The sequence below is a fragment of the Anarrhichthys ocellatus genome, unplaced genomic scaffold (genome assembly GCF_004355925.1).
Source record: "Anarrhichthys ocellatus isolate YVR2014 unplaced genomic scaffold, GSC_Weel_1.0 scaffold6, whole genome shotgun sequence".
Classification (NCBI taxonomy): Eukaryota; Metazoa; Chordata; class Actinopteri; order Perciformes; family Anarhichadidae; genus Anarrhichthys; species Anarrhichthys ocellatus.
In genome coordinates, this window is record NW_022280036.1 from 3,120,269 (window position 1) to 3,142,655 (window position 22,387).

At 42.1% G+C, this 22,387-nt stretch overlaps 4 protein-coding genes across 5 annotated transcripts in view; 2 read left to right on the forward strand and 2 right to left on the reverse strand.

The window, feature by feature from the left end:
• The window catches only part of ccne1 (cyclin E1), a 99,517-nt gene extending 95,269 nt beyond the window's left edge, over positions 1–4,248 (reverse strand). Inside the window, exons 1-9 of the mRNA XM_031846342.1 lie at positions 4,024–4,248; positions 3,419–3,470; positions 3,099–3,186; positions 2,685–2,747; positions 2,161–2,327; positions 1,655–1,790; positions 779–925; positions 469–564; positions 222–356 (exon numbers count right to left, since the gene is read on the reverse strand). Coding sequence (XP_031702202.1) covers positions 222–356; positions 469–564; positions 779–925; positions 1,655–1,790; positions 2,161–2,327; positions 2,685–2,747; positions 3,099–3,186; positions 3,419–3,432 — 846 coding nt within the window. The 5' untranslated portion in view covers positions 3,433–3,470; positions 4,024–4,248. The remainder of the gene's footprint in view (positions 1–221; positions 357–468; positions 565–778; positions 926–1,654; positions 1,791–2,160; positions 2,328–2,684; positions 2,748–3,098; positions 3,187–3,418; positions 3,471–4,023) is intronic.
• A 745-nt stretch (positions 4,249–4,993) lies between these two features.
• On the forward strand, positions 4,994–9,356 carry LOC116383067 (uncharacterized protein F13E9.13, mitochondrial). Its single transcript, XM_031846610.1, has 6 exons — positions 4,994–5,086; positions 5,432–5,514; positions 5,607–5,787; positions 5,926–6,076; positions 6,826–6,953; positions 8,956–9,356. Exons 1-6 carry the CDS (start codon positions 5,014–5,016, stop codon positions 9,144–9,146), a joined length of 807 nt encoding a protein of 268 aa, XP_031702470.1. The 5' UTR covers positions 4,994–5,013; the 3' UTR covers positions 9,147–9,356.
• Positions 9,232–12,326, reverse strand: LOC116383069 (tumor protein p53-inducible nuclear protein 2). The gene is made up of 4 exons (XM_031846611.1): positions 12,216–12,326; positions 10,965–11,108; positions 10,675–10,834; positions 9,232–10,194 (listed from the first exon to the last, which is right to left on the reverse strand). The coding sequence occupies exons 2-4, from the start codon at positions 11,086–11,088 to the stop codon at positions 9,966–9,968; spliced, it is 513 nt and encodes a 170-aa protein (XP_031702471.1). The 5' UTR covers positions 11,089–11,108; positions 12,216–12,326; the 3' UTR covers positions 9,232–9,965.
• A 781-nt stretch (positions 12,327–13,107) lies between these two features.
• LOC116382988 (protein C19orf12 homolog) lies at positions 13,108–16,614 on the forward strand. Of its 2 annotated transcripts, none has more exons than XM_031846483.1 (3): positions 13,108–13,322; positions 15,137–15,346; positions 15,660–16,614. In XM_031846483.1, exons 2-3 carry the CDS (start codon positions 15,187–15,189, stop codon positions 15,923–15,925), a joined length of 426 nt encoding a protein of 141 aa, XP_031702343.1. In that variant the 5' UTR covers positions 13,108–13,322; positions 15,137–15,186; the 3' UTR covers positions 15,926–16,614. The 2 variants fall into 2 exon arrangements, with proteins under 2 accessions (XP_031702343.1, XP_031702342.1); XM_031846482.1 differs by having other exon boundaries at positions 13,108–13,227.
• Positions 16,615–22,387: the final 5,773 nt, after the last annotated feature.

Consider the following 22,387-nt stretch of genomic DNA (forward strand, 5'->3'; position numbering starts at 1 on the left):
GATATGGAAAAAGAACAGCAAGACACCAGTCTGTGGGGGGGGGGGGGTTCACAGTTAAACACACACTCTGTCCCTCATGACGACAACTAACACGGTTAAAACGCGTGTCAAATTAAACTGAACAAATCTACTCAAAGCCTCCTGTTTAGGTCAATGATTTGTGTTACTGGAGTACCTCATTGATTTATCAGTGAGGCAAAAAAAAGACACGCACGACATACCTCTGCGATTTGTGTGAAGGTGGTCTGGGGATATCTGGGGATGAGCAGCTCCTCGGTGTCCTTCAGGTAGGCCACCTGCATGTAAACATTGAGCCAGGAGATGGGAGTCTGTGGGCTGAGACTCCACTTCAGCTCCTGTGGTAGAAACGGAGAGAAAGAGCAGACAAACCTGCAGTGTTGGAGTAAAACAGCAGATTGGAGATTGCTTCTGTGATATTTATAGGATTGATGTGTGCACGTTCTTTACCTTCATTATAATGATTTCCATACTGAGAATCTCATCTTCGGTGCAGGCTTCGTCTGTAACATAGGCAAACTGGTGGACTTTGGGAGGATACATCTCCTGGGGGATGGAGAAAAAAAAAGGAGATGAGCATTATTACAACCAATCAAACCACATATTGTAAAATGTTTGTAGAAGAAAGAAGTATAGCAACTATGATGAAGCTCCTAAAGCAAGCTAGCCCACAACACAGACCAGACAGAACTGCAGGCTACGCAACAACCAGAGATTTGTACTTTGTCGTCTCACTCTGTGCGTCTCCAACACTTCTTACCTCTACTTTGGCAGCGATGAAGAGACAGGTGATGCCGATGAGCTGCAGTGTTGACTTGAAGACGTTTCTCTGCGTGGCCATGAAGCGATCGAAGTAGTCCTGGGCGAGGTGGTATGACTCCCTGTGCAGTTTGTACACCTCACTCACCTAAAACATGCACACAAACAGGACATCAATGCACGCACGCGACTTCAAACCATATTCACCGGTAGGTTCGCATAATAGAGTGCACTATGGACATTAAAAAGGCATCAGGACGGTCACAGTAATGATGGAACATCATGTCATTGTCTCAGGGAAAGCTTTATTGCTTTATTGTTTCTTGGAACAGCCATTTATATCCCTGCCAACTACCGTCTTTCCTATTTTATACTCCTTTACTGAGCCAGGAGCAAAGATTCAGAAGAGGTGAAGACAGAGGAAACTCTAAGCTGTGAATGTGTTGCTTAAAAAGGAGTTACTTGTGTATCTTGTCTTACCATCAATATTTAGAAATGTCACAAATTGCTTCCATGTTGTACATTTTGACAGTATGACTTACAATGTTTAGAACTCAGTGTGTTTTTCCTCACTGCCACACAGGGGACTCTTTCGTGCTACTTGACTGAAAGTTTAAGAGCCTCGTGTTGTTGTCATTGTCGTTTGCACGAGCACGAGTTAGTTCTACAGTCATGAAACTTAGTGTGAGGTTCTGCTTGTTTAAACTGAACACATGACAGTCAAATGAACCATAATGTGTAAGTCAGTAGATGGTTATGCAGCATTTACTCCCCCCCCCCCCCCAAAGCTGAAACTACCAGCATTACATGCTTTGTTTACAATGGTGTTGTCACAAAGAGAGATGTTGAACTGGTCAATAAGACACACGCTACAGACCTCCATGAGCCAGTCCAGGAGAACTGCCCTCATCTTGGGCTGCAGATGAGGATGTTTGTCCATCACGTGGACGTCCCTGGTGTAGGTCTTATCCTTCTCCAACATGTTGTTCCACACGACATCCTTACTGGCCCAGCTGAGAATAAAACAGAGATGGACAGCATGGTTAAAAATGGATGATACAACAATCACTTGCATTTGAAGTAGGATGTTCCTTGGACAGTCAGATACATTGACTACGAGATCAAAAGAAAAGATGGAGTTGACACTTTTCAATCTAGTTCCTACAGGGCTGTATTTTAGCCCTAGTTAAGGAGGTAGTGATTAAAAAAGGCAAAAAGGAGAAAACTACTAGCCACAACTACAGAAAAGGGAACGCAGTGAAAGAAGACAAGCTAAGCTTTGGCAACAGGCTGAGCTTAATTTGTCTCCCGTGTGTGTGTGATTAGGTAGAACCGGTGGCGGCATGATGTGGAGCCTAACCTGAGAAAATCAACAGTACTCACCACAGTGCAGGAAGCGGTGCGCAACGCACGGGTGTTACAAACACATTGTTGAAGTTGTAGTGGGGGAAACCCACGTTTATCAGGGCGACTGGTTGGTCCTCTTCCTGATCAGGTGTGGGGATCCACCTCTGGGGACTTGTGTAACTGGCATCGGGACTCCAGTCCACCTTCACAGGAGAGAGAGGGGAGAGCAGAGTGATGACACACAGAAAACGTGGAGGGTGAAGTCACAGTACTGAAACACGTTGCGGCAGAGGTAAACTCTGTGTTAAGCTGACTGCGAACATTGAATCCTGATAAGAAACTACAGACACACATCTAGCAAGAGTGGAGAGCTAGTTGAGGCAGCAATAACAACAGATCGGCAAATAAGTACCCTTGGAATGAGCAATCAAGTTCATAGTTGTGTTGCATTTGATAGAATACAAACCAAGAAGTAAAAATGCCACTGGGCCACGGATACGTTAAGAGAACCAAGGCGCTGGTAGAGACTTTACCGAAGGTGGAAAGATCACAAAGCATACCTCGCATTCACGCTGCTTCTTCTTCGTCATCGCTGCTACCTCCTCATCCACATCCTGTAAATACTGGAGGATAGGAAAAGGAGGACATTCATTTATCGTGTGTGATTCAGATCACAAACCTCACAGAGCTGGTTCGGTCAAATCACAGAAATCCTGTTCAGTGTTTGGCTTCATAAGCGAACAATATATAAAAAAAAACGCAAAACTATGCAGTAGTCATATGCAATACAATATCAGCTGCATCAATCAGTTATACTTCACTTAGTGGCTAGCAATGATGATTATATGTAACAGCAGTTTTATATTTGAGTTATTCAAGTAGGCCCTACTTGGCCCTAACCTAGCCACGGCTAAGTTGCTGTGTCGGCCACTTCTCGGCTCGTCTCCAAGCCTTTTCACAACAATGTTACTTACAATGGCAACATCTGCCTTCCTCTTTCTCGGTCGTACTGTAGTTTCTGTCGGCGCCTCGGGAGCAACAGACGTCGGTTCTGTCTCTTCCCTGTAAACGGCACAGAAGAAACACGTACAAGCCGTAAGTCTCCAGAGTTGACACAAAACACTTTAACAAGTTTAATATGTGAATGTGGCCAAAATAAGATCCCATAGCATCGAGCTAACTAGCCGGATGGCTAAAGCTCCATCCACTCAACTTTGCTTTTCTGTCGTCACAGTCACACACTTTGATTGACGCGCTTTAAAAGAGCCATGAATGAAACAAATACGAAACTCACCGTTTTCCTCGCATTATATATAGTTGGGGTATGTGTCCGTTTTGGAGTAAACCTGTGAATGAGACATGTTCGAGTTATATTTTAGGGTTTAAAACAAACATTTAATTCACTCCCAACCCCCACTCTCAACTCCCTCCTTCTGACAAAGCCCAACGCAGCCTGGCGCGGGGAAATGGAAACGGTACTCGGTGTTAAAAGTCGCGAAAAAGAGCACCACACAACACAAGTACACTCCTGAAACTAACCACCGATTAACATCAGACACTATGTTAACTGCTCAACGTTGTTATTTCGCGTATTTTTAAGGGTAAGCTGGTTATTTCCCCCCAATAACTTTGGACAGCTGGCTCGCCACATAATGGCCTAACGACAGGCACAGCTGAGGCGGCCTGTGTTGTCTCAATTCACCGTTTAACAGCGACAACACCGAACACCCGGCTTGAAACAATGTGTCGTATAAAGTGTGAACATCCGAACAAACCTTTAACTCATTGTCCAACTTGTTGCGGTGTTTGGTTAAGTTAGCATTTAAGTCGGAGCAGCTACAAAAAGTTGCAGCTCGACATAGCTTACTCGACGGTAAACGTAGCGTTTCAACCACTCACCTCAAGATTCCGCCCTTGAAGTTCACTCTTACCCACGTCTTAAAAACAAATATGGATAGTGTGTAACTTCACGGACTTGTTGCTCAGACTCGAGGGTGCTCTTTCTCTCTGTCTCTCTCTACTTGTGTGTGTGTGTGTGTGTGTGTGTGTGCATCCAGGCCGGGCTAGTTCCTCTGAGCTGGCGCCTTGTAGAGAACAGATGACTTGAAGCGTCAACGTCAGAGAGGAGTGGATTTAACTTGGCGCTAAACCTCCAGCTCCACCGCCTCTTTATGCTCCAATTTCCACTCAATTAACCCCAGTTTCGACTCTATATCGCGTGCAGAGCACGTAGTTTATATATATAGTGGGCGTATATTGCGCTAAATAAAAGGAAAAATACGTTTATAAAGTTAGCAAAACGAGGAGGCGGGCCGCTACGGTGACAGCTGCAGGGGGCGGGGCTTCCAAAGAGGAAGTGCCCGGGAACCGCGTGGCTAGTCTGTCGGATGTAAACAAAGCCGTAGTCCTTGTGATTAAATCTAAAATAAAGATTAACGCGACCGAATTATGGCGAAGTAATATGGCCTATTCGTTGTGTGGACTTCACGCGTTGTTGTCTCTCACTGTCACCGTAGGCGCATCTGTTATTTAGCTAAAAATCAGCAATGTTAGCCCGCCGATGCTTCTGCCGGGTTAGGGCGCCCATTTCCAGCATGGGTCGCCGTATCTATACGTCCCCACCGCAATCACGTAACGTAAACCCTTTTTTCTATTAACGAACTTGATGCAGTGAAAAAATGTTTTTAATCCAGTTGCAGTGCGGTAATGTAAGAGAAACAATTGTTTTCTGCACTATCTTTTGGAGACTGTTTATTATTTAAATCGTTTTTTGTTTGATTTACTAAAATTGACCCTTGGCCAGTCATGTGATCCCCACGTTTAGAAAGACGAAAACAATTTTTTTTTTTTTCCTTTTTCTGCTGTCTGGTTGCTCCACAAAACGGGATCATGAAGTTTTTGGATCTTTTTGGACGCCTAAAACCCGTGGTTATTGGAATGGTTCATGTTAAAGCCTTACCAGGTAAACTAAGACTGCACTGACCTGTGTCCTTCAATGTTCAAATGTAAATTTTGCAGTGGCAGAGGAAGTATTCAGTTGCCTAACTCAAGTAAGCAGCAAAACCACACTGTAAAAAAACTGTCCTGTAGTTTTGTGTGGCAAATTTGTAAAGTAACTAACTATTTACTATAACAAATTAACATAGCTGAGTAAAAACCTACAATATTATCTTTAAAAAGAGGAGTAAAAGTGTGAAGTGGAATGAAATGGAATAACTCAAGTAAAGTACAATTTGTACTTGAGTAAATGTACTTAGTTGCATTGCATCACTGCATATTTTGGGAGCTATAATTTCTGATATCTCAGGAACCCCCCTGGGCTGCATGAAAATGTCCCAAATCACTGAAGAAGCATGCAGGGAGGCAGAAATCTACCGTGATGCAGGGATTGTAAGTCATATCACATTGTGTGAACATTCTTTACACATTTTAAAGTCTTCCAGGGCATGCCGGTGACCATTCCCCGTAAACCCCTCTCTCAGGATGGCGTGATCATTGAGAACATGCACGATATCCCGTACACCTTCTCTGTGGGCCCTGAGGTGTCCGCCTGTATGGCCTCAGTATGCGCTGCTGTGAGGAGCGTCTGTCCTCGCCTGCCGCTCGGAGTGCAAATACTGTCTTCTGCCAACCAGCAGGCCCTGGCCGTAGCTCTGGCTTCAGGTTCAGTCTTTACATCAGTTACATTGTTGTTGTGCTGTGTATGAGGCTACAAAAGGTCAAAGGTCAGCCACTTGTGTGTCACACTTGGTAAGGTCGGTAGGACAACCATAGTATTGTAATGTCACTGTGTGGTCACAGGTCTGGATTTCATCAGGGCGGAGGGTTTCGTCTTTTCTCACGTGGCCGATGAGGGTCTCCTGAATGCCTGCGCCGGGGACTTACTGAGATACCGCAAGCAGATCGGAGCTGAGCATGTGCAGATCTTTACCGACATCAAAAAGAAGCACAGGTGAGATCGCCATCTGTACAGATTGAATAGTAAGTCAAACCTGATGAGCCACTGATATGCAAAAAAGGCCTGAAAGCATATTTGACACTTCATATCTCTGTAGTGGTTCACTTGGAACTACTTTTTCCTCTCATGATACTGACATAATTGGCAACGGCAGGACTGACTGCTGATCCATTCCCGTTTACTGCTAGTAGATGAAGATTCATAGCAATTGCTTTGAACTTGACAAAGTTCGTCAGTAGTTTGCTTGACCGTGGCTGTCGATTGGGTCGGGCAGGGTTTTAAATTTGTAGTTTAAAAAAAAAAAAGAAATCACATCAAGGCCCATATTTGTCAAACTGCTGAAAGTAAAATTAAGTTTATGTTTAAAGTACAAATCCTTCATTGGTACTCAAAAGTAAGAATAAAACATATCTGTCATTTCTTTTGACTTCAAAATATGCTCTTAAATTTAAGAGAGTTCCAATGGTTAAGGTGCGTACCCTATAACCAAAACGTCCCTGGTTTCATTTGATTCTCCTTATTTATATATCGTAAATATATTACTTTATTTGTTAATTGCTAATGTAGAAATATGAAGGATTCCACACAAATATATTGACTAAGTAAAGAAATAAGAAGTCATATAAGACTGTGGGACAGACTGACGGATTGATGTAAACCTGGTGTCCAGACTTAATCTCGGTTTTGTCCCAGACTAGTTTTGCGCCGCCTGTGCATAATTGTGCATACTGTGTCGTCCCCAGCTCCCATGCCCTGACGTTGGACGTGAGCATCGAGGAGACGGCACGTGCCGCAGAGTTCTTCCTCTCAGATGGACTCATCGTCACGGGAGCGGCCACTGGAGCGCAGGCTGACCCGCGGGAACTTAGAGGTAAGCGCCGCTTAACAGCTTCCTACTCCGTTTAACCAGGAGCCATGTGAATGCTTTGATTAGATTGATTCAACATTTATCTTTTCAATGAATCATTTGGTTTGTAGAAAGTTAAAGTTAAACTAACCAATTAACAATAACACACCACGAGAGAAGATTGTAACTCTTGAGATTTGCTAATGTTGCTCCATATCTACTGGATGTGTTCTGTTTGCTGGTAGGTTTGTCATATCTACTTCATAAGGTGTATAATATGTCAATATGTTCACAGCTTGTTGGCCTACAAAACCAATCAGCTATAGTTACTTTGGAGATTAAGATTTACATACAACACATGGTTTTTACAAAGTCTGATCCAAAAACATAAGACTACTTTTACTTTTGATACTTTAAGAACATTTAACTTCTGTAAAAAATAATTTTCAATGCAGGACTTGGAGTAAGTTAGTATTTTTAAATTGTGGTATTGCGACTCACACTTATCTAAATACCTCTTTATCCAATACTATTATACAAACTGGCCCCTCTCACATTGTTACGAGTACCTGCACTTTCAATACTTGACTGCGTTTAGCTGGTATTACTTCTGTACTTTTACGTTAGTACATTTTTTTAGCTTTACTTGTAATGGAGTATTTTTTACATTGTGGTGGTCTACCAGAATTAGTCAGTGGGTCTTGAATCCGACCATGCCCGTCTCATAGCAACACCAGGGCTGCTATTTTAAACAGTCTCCAACACGACATACAAGACTGTCAACACTTGGAGCTAAACAGGCACTCAGCCTGGGTTAATGCACGCGACGCGAGTGTATGTGTGTTGACACACACACACACACACACACACACACACACACACACACACTCCCCCATCTCCTTCTCTTTCCCTCACACACACACGTGCACTCTCTATCTCGGTAACACAAATATCTGACACTGGTCAGACAGAATGATACTGGAGCTCACATGTCAGTGTGGAGGTCAGCCCACTCCTCTGTCCAAAGTTCACCGGGTGTATCACAGCCTCTCTTGGTTTAGGCTCCTCTGACTGTGAGTGATATATATATATATATATATATATATATATATATCTGTATATATATATATATAGATATATATATATATATCTATATATATAGGGCAGCATAAACTTTGCTACAACAATAAATACAAACAATAGAAACAGACAAATACAACTGTGACACACTATAAAGGGGGAAACAATATTTAGTTAGTGTGCTGTACAAAAAAGAAGTTAAATGCAGAAACAGGTACAGTTTTCTGTCACGATTTCAGTGAAAACTTTAAGAGCAAATCACACTGACCAATGATTGCTGTTTTTCCCGATCATTTAAAATGGACTTAAAGGGACAGTGTGTAGGATTTAGGTAGCATCTAGCGGTGTGGTTGCAGATTGCAATGCAATGAATACCCCTCCGCTCACTCCCCCCTATCCAAGACTGAGAAAACGTGAGTCGGCGAGTAAAAAAAAAAACGCAGTAATGCAGGAGGGAGAAACAGTATTTTTTATTTATTTTTTTAAAGAAACTAAATTTTAGTTTCAGCCCGGATTAGATTGACAACTTCTGACCTGAATACTTCTATGTTGTGACCTTTTCAATTTCAAACCCTCGAGCAGTTGAGGAAGATTAGACGTTAACTTTTTGACATTTTAAAAATAAATCCTGAACAATAGCATCCATTGACCGGCCCAGAGTTTTAAAAAGTGCATGCTGCATCGACATAACCGTAAACCTAAAGATGCAGTTCAGCATATTAGTAATGTTCTTGATTGTAACGCTCTGCTTTGTGTAGATTCAGTTAGAATGTACTGAAGATGCATCCATGCTGGTGAGAGAAGGGAAGGATACAAAGTGTTTTGTATGCCTTGAAAGACGTATTATTACCATTCGGTATTTTTGCTTTTTTTTCCTCTTATCATGGATTTGTGGAACCATAAACTGTATGTATTTAAAAAGAAGCTGTTTCTTGTCTTTTTGCAGAGGTTTCCCAGTCTGTGAGAATCCCTGTGCTGATAGGTTCTGGAGTGACCTACGACAACATCGAACGCTACCTCGATGCGCATGGAATGATCGTCGGTTCTCATTTCAAGGAGGGCGGCCACTGGGCCAACGCAGTCGACCCGGAGCAAGTGAAGAGGTTCATGGGAAAGATACGTGACCTGCGACAATGAGAGAGAATATTTTCTGCCTTAAACATGTTTTATTGTACCTGTACTACCACTGTGCGTAGTGCCACATTAAACACATACAGCCATCTTAAGAAAACAAGATTTTAATCATTTTTTTTGTACATTTTTATAAATATACGCAAATAGAAAAGCATAATTTTCAACTGTATTTACATTCAAAAAACAATATGTGTGACATGAATAAAATGAGAACCCACCCGCTCGAAAGAACAAAATGGTAGACTCAATGCAAAACAGTGGTTTTGTAATTATTCCTGAAGCAGAGTCAAACAAAAGGAGCAAAATCACAGATGTTTTTTCACACGACATGAATACTGTACACACTACTGTACTGTACACTGTATGAAATTCAATTTTAACACACTCACATTCACAAGAATGTCTAAAGCTAAGGCACATAATATAAAACATACTGAATACGACCAACCAGTCAAAAAGATGCTGTAATCCAACTGCATCATACTTTTTTAAATTCATATAGAGCAAAGTATTGTTTGAAGTTTTCATATTTTTGTATCAGTGTCACACGGTAATTTAGGAGATTAAGATTCATTGTTCTCAGCGGTTTCGGACGTGAGAGATGCAATGCAGGTTGCCTCTATTAAAATCAAAAACAACAACTTGCTGTGGATCAGTTATTCGATCGTTTCATCGAACAGGAAGTGGTTTGCCTCGGTGGATGTGCAGAATTAACTGTGAGGTGAAACAATAGCGAGAAAGACCTGAGTGATTCAGAGTCAAGGCACCGTGCTGCAACTTGAAACGCACACCCTCTCACAAGCAGTTGCGTCGCTCCTGTGTTTAGTAGTTGCAGAGGCGTTGGCAGGGCTTCTTGAAGTGGCCGTAGCGTCTCTCTGCCGGGGAGAAACGCGCCTTGGCCAGGTTCTGCCTGTGGAGGGCGCTGCGGCCCAGCTTCTTCTGCTCGGCCTGGGTCCTGGCCCTCTGGACCGCCAGCAGCTGGACGTTGCAGGGCAGCGGGATTCCCCAGGCAGCCAGACGCCAGGATACGTGCCGCCTCACTGCCACCAGCCTGGACAGACACAGCGGAAGTGTTACAGTGTGTGTTCATGAAATATTAGGTGCAACATGAGAGAGATGAAAGTATTACTGCAAGCCAGCTCTGCGTGAAAACCAGGCGGCAACCTCCGGTTCACCCAAGTGAAGCCAATGCAGAAGTGTCTTAAACTTTCATTCTCTCTACTGACCAGCAGAGGGCGACTCCTCTGGTTGCAAAAATAAGTCTGATTGCATAGAAGTCTAAGAGAAAATGACTCTACTTCTCACTTGATTTATTACCTCCGTGAACATCGTAAACATGAGTTTATGGTCTCTGTCTCTACTTTCAAGTCTTCTTCAATACAGCATGATGTTCATTTAGTAAATGATGGTCCATTTAGAGTCAAATAAACTCATAAAGCAGTATGCTTTTAAGAGAAGGATGGCATGCAGGCGCTGGGACTATTAAGACATCGAGGTATAAAACAGACGAGTAAGCTCAATGGAGACTAACCTGGCGGTGTCCTCCTCTTCTTCTTCTTCGTCTTCCTCAGAGTCCAGCTTCTCCTCCGCTCTGCCCGCCCTGCATCTCATCTGGTAGATGGACATGCTGGGGTGCTCGATCAGCAGGTTCTCCAGGGGATCCACCTCGGAGGCCGTCAGCAGCCCGTTCTCTGTACAAACCACACGCTAGTTCAAACATCTGTTTTCATCCCAGTAGAAGCTGCAGCCTCACTGAGCCGAGGACACATTTAAATCCTACAGATGTGAATAAAGCACTGTGTTGCACTGTCTATTTATCACCTGGGAGATCAACAATGACCCATCCTCCCTCCTCAAACTCCATCAGCTCCTTGGAAGTGTCATCCGCTGCCTCAAAGTCCTCACCAGTGTTCCAGAGCAGATGAGAAAGAAGCTTACCGATCATCCTTGTGCCTCTATTGCAATCTGAAAAAAATGAACAACAGGTAGGCAGGTGAATCACAAGAAATGCACCAAAGACATTAGCAATGCAAGTGCTCCCCCTTGAGGCGGTCCCAATAACGACCCGTCTTCCGTGGACACCTGCCTGCTCAGCATCAACGACAGCTTCCACTGCGCCAAGCTCGGAAACCTGAGTGGCCCGAGTTGTTTACGTCGCTATGACGCCCAGTGAGGGGGTCAGTTTAGAGCTGAAACAGCTGTGGGAACAGGGGCTTAAATTACACCGATCGCTGCCATATTAGAGGAAGTCACTTTGACCCTCACACTGCAGCTGACTGACCTTTTGTCCCAAACGGATGACCCTGTAGCTCCCTGCTCCAGCATTATGTAACATTTGTTTTTATTTTAGTCCCTGGTACAGGTTGCCATCATGCCATTTGTTGGGCAAAGATATTTTAGTCTCTTTTAAATATCACTTATTGCTATTGTGAGGCAGCATTTCATCCTGTGAGAAATATAACTGTCACACTAAGAGAAGAAGTAGACAAAGTAGTGATCGTGAGTTAATGACATCATCCTTTTTATCTAATATAGTGTGTGAAGGTGTAATGTTTACTTGTCAAACCCTTGTCAGCTGATCGTAAAGGAATGTCCCATGCAGACAGCAGGAGACCTGCGTTTCCTCATCTGTTTAAAGTACCCTCGGGTATATCACAAAATAAATATTATGGCCATAATTATTAGTACGAGACAAAACACAGATTCATGAAATCGAGTGGTGTTTTCCCCCCTTACCGGCTGCTTGTCAACACCAGACGTCTCCCTGTAAACAGACATAATCCCCCAGCAGCAGGCCAATAATAACCTGATATCCACAGAGCGAAACAGCTGACCGCCTGCTCAGATATACTGTATGTGCGTTATTTCATGTAATCACAGTTGCTCGCATCGGGTGAGTTTTATGGAGTGGAAAAGGTACCATTAGTACTGCTATTTACATACACCAACACATCACACCAAACGCATCACACAGCCACGGAGGTTTGTACTGTACTTATATGACAAAAGACAAATTAAACACAGTTCTCCTAACAGTCCGGTAAATGCTCAGAGATGTACATTTTTACTTACTTCACTTAAAATAGACGTATGCTTGTCTTCGGGTGTGGCCGTCGCGCAGAGAGGATCCCGCTATGTTGCTGTTCTTCAGATTGTTTTGATGTCAAAGTTGTTTATCGGCGAGAGTCCTCACCGCGTCCTGAAACGTCATCAAATCCCGCCCAAATGAGGCGGGGCGGGCGCGCGTCACATATCTACGAACCAACCCGCTCTCTCCTCTGCGTCACGGATGTAATATAGAAGTGACATTTGAAACGTCAATGTCGACAGAAATATTACGTTTTGTTTTTCATGTGCTATCCTTCTTATGTCTATGGTTTTATACACATTTTCATGTTCACGGTCTTCTCGAACTGTAACAGTGGAACAGTAACCGACCGAGAATGATGTACAACAAGTGTTATCTAATGTGGACTAATAGTTTCAAAACCTCCGTTCATTGCTGTAAAACTGGACAGTAACCATTCCCATAAATTAAAAACTTATTTAGTATGTATTAGTGTAAGTGAATTAGCGAATGGGCTATGGACAAAGTAAGTAAGTAAGTGACAAAATAAGGACAAGCTAGCTAATTTATCTTCAAAGAGTTTGAAGACCCTCCAGTTCTAGATAATTCACCACCAAGCAACCAGCCATTGTTTGTGTAGCGCGCATGCGCAAAATGTGCTAATATAAGACAATCATTCATTTAGTAAGCCCCTTGCCGCAGCTTATTAGTTGGCAAATGTGGAAATACTCTAACTGGACCGGCAGAGAGACGGTGAGAAGCAAAGACATCTGATGTGATATGACACAATGCCAGCGGCCATGCTGTTTTCAATAGCATTCTGATGAAAGGATTCATCTCGCCTCGATTGTCTGTTATATACTCTCTGGTAGCTTTTTGTAAAGCAGGAAGTGGGGTGGAGGCACAAAGAGTGCAGTAACAGCGAATAAGTTTGGTGACAGCGCATTTTGTTCAAAGCCGAATGCTCGCAAATAGCAAAAACTACCACTTCACAGCACATTCAGGACGGGACTGAAGGTATTTGTAACAATTAGACAATTCTTGAGGGAAAGGTGGTGTCAGCCGTCTTCTACCTCGTGTCTCTGCTTAAATAGAGACGAAGAAAGCCGAAGGTACTTGAAGAATTATTTTCGGTATTAAAATAGAAACGAAACTTAGGATCTGTTGACTGCATTCAAATCAAACCATAGTCTATTTTCTCCGGTTCAACTAGCGAGCATTAAACCGACGAAACCTCTCGCGCCAAGCTCCGTTCAGAAACCAGCTCATTTTAAACAAATGACGCTACATAACGGTGGATGTTACCGATCATTAATAACGCAAACAGTGTGACTTGAGATATTTTACGAATTAACAGCGGCCACGTTGTCATTAGAGGTACCAGCAGTGTAAAAGCATTACGTCATTTTTGATCAAATCTATATTTGTTCATAGAATTGAAGAGTCATACTATATATTTGAATGCTGTATTTGTTGTTGTCTTGTGGCGTTTATGTGGAACAGGTAGAAGTAAAAGTGAAACCACGTGTATTGTGACAATTCGATCAGATGATTTAACATTCTCTCTCTGTCTGTAGACTACTGCATGAACAATAATATACAGTTTGTATGAATTGCCCAAAGGCCCCCAGGGTCCCTGGATGTCAGTGTGTTTTTGGTCATTTTGTTATTTGCAAATTTGTTGTTGAAATTTGCCACTAAAATAATTTTGAACCCGAAAAATGTGATTTAACAATATCTTACCAATGCAACATAACCTTGTGTATAGTCTGTTTCTATTTAACATAATTATCGTTCATTGGCTTCGTATGTGTTGTTTTATGAGCCTGTGTGTTGCATGTCTTATTAGTACTTGACAATGTAGTATAAGAGTGTCCTATAATGCATAACTTTGTAAATGTAATCTTGTATTATTATTATTAGTGCTGGGCAACGATTACAATTTTTAATCGCATTGTAATGTGCAAAATTCAATAAAGAATTCAAAAGTAGTGTATTGCTCACTTTTACTTTAAAAGTACTGCTATATGAACGGAAGTGCAATAACATTTGTTTTGCAAACACTTGAAACAAATAAGGTGCTTTTTAACAGCAGTATTCCCTTCACACAGTAGCAGTTAAACTATTTCCTGTAAATCTCAACTTAAACATTAATGTAATCAAATATAAAAGCAAAGCTATGTGACACTGCCAGGGCATTAACGCTTTGTCTAGTTTGTTATAGAAAAACAAGAGTCCAGAGCCACCATCATCAGTAGCAGGTGTCCCTGTTGGTGAGATGAAGTACACTGCTGGGATTCACTGTGCAGGGGACCTTTTAGTCTGTTTGTACTGGATTTCCTTTGGAGAATCTCAGTCAAAAAAGGGAAGCTGATCAGTATTGGCTTGGGATGGGCGTCATCATGCGTCTTAACCAATGAGAGCATTTGGGGGGTGTGGATATTAACTGTATTATCCATCTCCCCCCCCCCAAATGCTCTCATTGGTTAAGACGCATGATGACGCCCACCCCAAGCCAATACTGATCAGCTTCCCACCCCTCCTGTGACCCATGGTTTGTCTGTGTATTCAGAGCCAGTGAGCAACGGACTTTCAAAATAATAATAATAATTTTAAAAAAACTGAGTTGATGCGCGATAAAATAATTGTCGGCGTTAATTAATGCCCAGCCCTAATTATTATGTAACATCTGCCTCTTGGGACTACAGATGAAAAATAGCCTCTTGGCTAACTCTGGCGCATTTATTAATGTGCACTGTCCCTAACAAATAGACCAATAAATAAATAAGAAATGTGACTAGATTAGGTTTGGTAGACACTGTACCGTCTTATCCGTGTGAATACTCTGCTCAGAAAACTCATTCTGTGCCGCAGCTGTGGGGCCAATTTTGGTCTAAAGGTTCAAAGATGGGTCTTTCTTCTTTAGGCAACACCAAAGTAGAGTCGACTGTCCTCCATGAGTGTCTCAACGCAGGGATGGCTCCACGAATGGATGACGTCATGCGTCTGTGCTGCGAAATATCGGCCCACGATGAGATCAAGGTGGCAGTGAAAAACTCCACCAAAGGAGCGCTGGTGGCAGGAGGAACCGCTTTTGTAGGCGGACTGCTCGGTGGACCTCCAGGGATTGCTGTTGGTAAGAATAAATACTCTACAAACAAAATGTACCGTTATCAACAGCTGCCTGATTAAAGGTCCAAATGTAGCCAACACTGACAGAGGGTTGCTTTGAGATTGTTGGGTCCCACACCTCTTGAGTCGGCCTTCATTCACAGATGAGGACAAATCTAAGTGAGGACACCTTGTAGAGGTGAGAGTGAACCAGACATGACATTTAAAAGAAGGAAGACAAAAAGGAGCTACTCCACCCTCGTACCCCAGAACAGTGTCCTCTGTGACCCTGTAACTGACCCTTTACCCCCTCCCTCCCTCCTCTGTGTGTCTACCAGGCGGCGCAGTGGGCGGTCTCTTGGGCAGCTGGCTGACCAGCGGACAGTTCCGGCCTCTGCCTCAGATCCTGATGGAGTTGCCTCCCGCCCAGCAACAGCAGCTCTACGATCAAGTCACGGCCGTCCTGAACAACCTGGACTGGATGGACGCGGCCCAGCTCATCGCCCTGGTGATGGGCAACGCCACGCTGCAGCAGCAGGTCACCACCGCGCTGCTAAACTACGTCACCAAGGAGCTCCGATCGGAAGTGCGCTATAAGGACTGAGTTCTGATTACACGTGGACTTTTCAGGGCCGTCGGGCCTGACGAGCACAACCATAGTCCTCACCACTTATCTTTGTACTTATTGGAAAAGAAACTGTGAATCACGGCTGTTTCACCTTGAGGTCTGTGCCAGATGGAGCAGTTAGCTCTGCTGTCTTCAAAGTGTCCATCCTCACTACAGTGGTGAAATGTTCTCAAGTGCTGTATTTAAAAACTATTTGAAGGTAGTACTTGTACTTTACTTGAGTATTTACTTTATACTCTAGTTCAGAGGCAGATATTGTAATTTTCTACTCCACAACATGTATTTTCAGGTTCAAATTATGAATAAATTGAAATCGACCATTAAATTATGAGGTATGATTGTAAAAATAAAGATCTGCTTAAAAGGGTACATAAGTACTTTAATGTCAGTGCTTCACTCATTTTACCTTTTAAAGGATCGGAGTACTTCATCGACCACCGCCCAACAAGAAAGAAATCACTGCATCTGTTACTTAATGAACGGATGGTGACATTGGCACAAATGTTTTGTACGAGAGAACGATGTTGACGTCAACTTTCCTCTGCTTTTTACACATTTATTCTGGATTAGAAGGTAATCTCTTAATTGCCACACTCTATCGGGGTGTTTTTAATACACCTCTGTTTAGGATTTTCTAATCAAATAAACCTTTGAAACTCTGTTAACAGCATTGTTGGATTAGCTGTGTCCTGTCTTTATCAGCAATAGTTCAGAAAACTTCATCACTGTATGTCACTTCTCTCGATTTTCGACATGTGAATCATAGTTGCTTTACAGTCTAGTGTCAGCATTTTGTTCAAACAACACGATTGCGTCATCATAGTAGTCAGGTGGGGGACCTGGAGGGTCCCCTGGAGTGTCATATTCTTCGTCGGTTTGGGGAATCTGTTGGTACATGAGGGACTGTTTAGTTAGTGCAGTGTCTATCAATCGCTGTAGGAGGCCTCTTGTACAAGGTATGAGACAACACCCACAAACGGCGAGGACAGCAACTGCCACAGCTTTTTCACTTGCCGAACCATGATTCCAGCATTCTACCAAAAAGGTCATCAATTCCAGCCTTCTCTGGTAATTTTTCGGACAGTGAAGTTAGGCCTTGCAGTGCTCTCGTCACTGAGCCATCAGGTGCTGTGTTATTAGGTATGAAAGTACAACAAGATGAGCCAAACATTTTGCAGACCCCTCCCTTCTCCGCCAGCAACATGTCTGATGCCATTCAGTTTTGCCAGGCCATCAGACCGGTCTTGTCGAATTGACCATGTAACCCTTCTACCACATCTCTAGTGTAATTGATAAATCTTTGTTGGTTATAGTAGATGTAATTTATCCAATCGACATTTTTATTGATCGTTGCCCCCAGAAAAATATCGATTCAAACCCTGCAGCAATTTGGTTTTGCGCCTTGTATTCATCAGGGACCCCGATGTCGTTTTTGTACACAGACGGACTGAAACTGCCAGATGGCGCTGACCTCTTACTCCTATGGTGGTGGTCTGTATTTAGGAGGGTACGCAGAGAAGTGCCATCCATGGGTAGTGTGTAGAAGGGCATTACCAGCTGTATTAGGGCACAAGTCCCGCTCCATTGCTTAGGGAGTTTAAACAGAAGTCTCTTACCTACACAGAACCACCAGATGTCAGCCCTGGCCAGATTCTGGTTATCAAACCAAGATTTGTCATATCCATCTGTTGTCTCTGTGATGTCACACGTGGTGTTACACCATGGCAGGGTCCCCACGTTAACGCCGTTTCCTGAAACACGTCTAGTGAAACAAGTATTGCTGGCTGCCTATGGCTTGAATACAGGAGGTACCTTGGGCGCAACAACTGGCAACAGATAATGCAGAGAAGTGCAATTTGGGTTGCTAGGCGGTTTGGAGGAGGAGAACAATTGCATGGCACATTTTAAACCTGCGGGGTCTGTATGTGGTGTCAAACAGAATGGAATCGTTCCTAGGGTAGGCCTAGATTGAGAGCAGACTACACAGACAAGTGCATTTGTTCAGCTGAATACATTATCCAGCTAAATATATCATTTTGTTCATTGTAGCCTGTTTCCATCGCTAATGTCTCCTTCAAGGTTGTTACATTCAAACAGGTCACCATTTTTGACTGTGTGGGTGGTTCACCTGGTGTAGATGTGGCAGGAGGAGGAGTTTCAGTACCCTGAATAAATAAATAAATCTGCAGATAGTTATAATAATTATTGTTGATGTATACTTGCGTCTGATGTCCAATGTCATACAAGTTTCTTTCCATCCATTTTTTCCTCTCTTCTATGAGTGTTGAATCCATATTGTGAACTGGTAGTATCCAAGGAGGAACATTTCCCCATATTACATTGGGACCATACTCTAACCCAGTTAAACCCTATTCTTTGGCTATTGCACTGATTGTCCAACCAAACACTTTGCCTTTACTTTGTGTGTATTCCTAGCATTCATACAGCGCATTTGTTGCGGGAAGTTCCTCTCCAGATCCTTTTAACGTCACCCAATATGCCAGAGCTAGTTTTGATCGTCTTAAGCTTAATGGCAGTTCGTCAGCTTCCACCAGAAGTGCGTTGTTTGGGGTATATTTAATTGCACCCATAGTCTTAGAGCTCTGAACTGAATTCTATCTAATGTTTGTAATGTACTCTTGGCAGCTGCTCCATACACCATACATCCATAATCTATACATGGCCCTATAGATATCCATTAGTGACCGTTTATCTGCTCCCCATTCATGTCCAGAAACTGCTCTCATAACATTGAGCACCTTTTTACATTTAGTTTCAATATGCTTAACATGAGTTCTCCACAAACATTTTTCATCAAACCATAAGCCTAAATATTTATACTCTGTCACCCTCTCCATACTTTGTCCATATAATTTAAGATGAGTATTGTTTACATTTCTCTTTCTGGTAAATAGCATGTAGCAAGACTTAGCAACAGACATCTTAAACCCCCAGTCATACGACCACTTTTCAACATTGGTTATAGCCTTTTGAATTCTACTGATCACATGTCTAATATTTTTCCCCTTTTCCATATTGCTCCATCATCAGCATTGAGCAAGGAGCCAATATCTCTGTCAATGTCCATAAAGACGTCATTTATCATAATATTAAATAATATAGGGCTAATAACACTACCTTGAAGGATCCCATTTACTATAGTGAATTCTTCTGACACGGCATCTCCAACTTTTACCTTGAATGATCGACTAGACAAGAAATCCAATATCCAGTTATACATCCTTCCACCAATACCTATTTTATACATTTTAATCAATAGGCCCTCTCTCCACATGGAGTCATATGCTTTCTCTATATCAAAATAGACTATAGCCATAATCTCCTTCATACTTATTGCTTTCTCTGCCTCGTTGCTATCTATCAATGCGTCAAGTGTCGATCTACCTTTACGAAAGCCATTCTGAGATTTATTTAGCAAGCCCCTTTGTTCTATAAAATAAGTTAATCTGCACGTGATGATCTTTTCCATCCACTTGCACAAATGAGATATCAGTGCTATTGGTCTGTAATTGCCAGCATTAGCTCTTTACCAGGTTTACCAAAAGGTAGAATCAAAGCACTCTTCCAGCTGCTTGGCATTACACCTTCCCTCCAAATCATATTAAACAATTTAAGAATATTGTCTCAACATAACGTAGCATAGTTGGTCTTGACCTGGAGCAGTATACCCACTTCCCTCCAACGCTGTTTTCAGCTCCTGTATTGAAAACTCCATATCAAGAGGTGTTCCTTCATTGACCTTTTCTTTTTAACTTCTGTATGTGCTGCTAAAATGTCTTCTTTTCTCTGTCTGTGCCTCTCATGTATGAACTCAGCTATGAACATTTGCAAACTTCTTCCCCAATAATGCAGCTTTCTCCTCATTTGTAATTGCCCGATATTCTCCGTCTATCAAAACTGGGATTTTAATTGATTTTCTTTTCCCACTCGTCTTTTTGATCATTGCCCAAACATCACGTAACTCTATTTCTCTTCCAATAGCTGAACAGAATTGCCTCCATGCATTCCTCTTTGATGACTTAATAACTTTCCGTACTACCGCTCTCTTTCTTTGATAATCGATCAGATTATCTTGAGTCAAAAGGCTTCTTAACTTTCTGAAGGCACGATTTCTTTCTTTAATGGCATTTTTACATTCATCATTCCACCATGGAACCATTTTCTTTTTCCCATTTACCTTACTCTTAGGAATGCATATTGATGCAGCACCAATAATCATAGAGGTCACTACTCTCGAACAGCTGTCCACATTACCCTCAATAGATATTTCTTCACATGACTTCTGACAACATTCTTTAAATTTTCCCCAGTTAGCTTTAAGAAAACACCATCTGTCTATTATATTACCCTTCTGAGTAAAGATACTACAATATAATGAGCACCATATAGGATAGTGATCACTCCCTATATTAGATTCATTCATTGTATTCCATTCTGTTAGAAAAATTCACTCGAGCTGATGTAAAAATCATTAATCACAGGACATGTATTCTTTGCAAAGAAGGAGACAGGGTTGATTCACATACAGAATGTACATCAAGACCGCTCGAAGATCTGTCTCCGAGTCTCTGGTATTTATACTAAGTAAACAACATGCAGTGGGCTGGCACAGGGTAACACACACACATTTTGCGTTTCACACAGGCGTCTACATATCTGGACACTTTATCAATTCGTTCTAGTACAAAGGTCACTTTCTCGTAAATCATGGTCGCAAATCAGCCCTGCGTAAGTATTGACACTTTCTACAAGTTTATTATCATTCTTATTCAGGACAAACAGCTGAAGCGTTCTTTCGGCAATCAACTGCTTCTTAATCGACTAAACATCTGCTGAAGACGCCTGGTGTCCCAGACAGTTCACACAAGGACACAGGCCTTAAACACTACAGAGGACATGAGCTTCTGTTAAATGTATAACATTAATTAATTATTAATGCACAATAATTAGTTATTTAGATTTTTTTCCAACACATTCACACAAATTACTCATATTTCCTGAGACTAAGGTAAGATCTAAGCAGGATACTGAATTTCGAGTAACATCTAACATTTGTGTTGCATGGTGAATCTGGACATTCTCTGATTACACTTGATTTTAATAGTGCTTCAAATATTGGTTTTTGGACACCGACACAAACACTTAAAGGAATCATGGTGTTGACTGGCAGGGAGACTATAAATGGCCTGTTTATGCTGTCTACATATTTGACAGAACATTCCTAAAACCAAAAAGAAAACTGAAATAATGCCCTATTCATTCTCTGTATCTCTATCTATCTAATCCGTCTATTTATTTATGTACGTATTTACTTACCAAGATCAGTCTTGTACAGCCAGGGGGAGTATCCCCTCTGACAGCCAAGCTGGGTCCAAACCTGTTATCTGGTGGTGACTGGACTTTAGCTGCTTGTGTGTGACTGGACTTTAGCAGCACTTGTCTGTAGGCTACTTGGACGCGGAGCAGGAGAGCTACTCCGACTGCTACTCGCAGGACCATGTAGAGACAGAAATTACATGCCGTCGTGTAAATAAGATAAAGCTGTTTAGTTTGTTTAATAAAATAACAAGGAATATACCTATAGGAAAGGGAACCTTAAATGACTTCTGTTGTGATCTGGCGCTATATAAAAAACAAAATTAACTCGACCTTCAAGGGGGGGCGGAGGGTGCCGTTGGGGGGCGGGGCGCCCCCCTAATACAATGGTAGGGGAAACACTGAAGTTTGGGAGGGTGGGAAATTGGCTCAAAGCTGGAAGGAGGCCATGGTAGTCCCGATACGCAAACCCGGTAAAGATTGCACAAACCCAGGGAACTATAGACCAAAAGCTTCAACATCAAATATCTGCAAAATAATGGAGAAAATAATAAATGAAAGATTAATATATTATGTAGAAATTAAAGGATATATATCCAAATACCAGAGTGGTTTCAGGAAAGGGAGAAGTACATTAGATCCAGCTTTAAGTTTAGAACATGAAATTAGGAAAGCACAGGTAAATAAGGAAAGTGTTGTGGCTGTCTTCTTAGAGATAGAGAAAGCATATGATATGATGTGGAGAGAAGGGTTACTAATTAGACTTTGCAAGTTGGTATTAAAGGTCGAATATATAGATGGATAAAGGATTTTTTATTAAAAATATGTATAGAAGTCAGAGTAGGAAAGAGCTATTCGGGAAAGTTTGGTATTGAAAATGGAACACCTCAAGGTAGTATTGTCAGTCCATTACTATTCTCTATAATGATAAATGATGTGTTCAGTGAAATAGAAAATGGGATGGGATTGTCACTATTTTCAGATGATGGAGTAATTTGGAAGAGGGGAAGAAATGTGGAATTCATAGTAAACAAACATTTTGAAGGTAGAAGAGTGGTCATATAAATGGGGTTTTAAATTCTCAGTAGATAAAACAAAGAC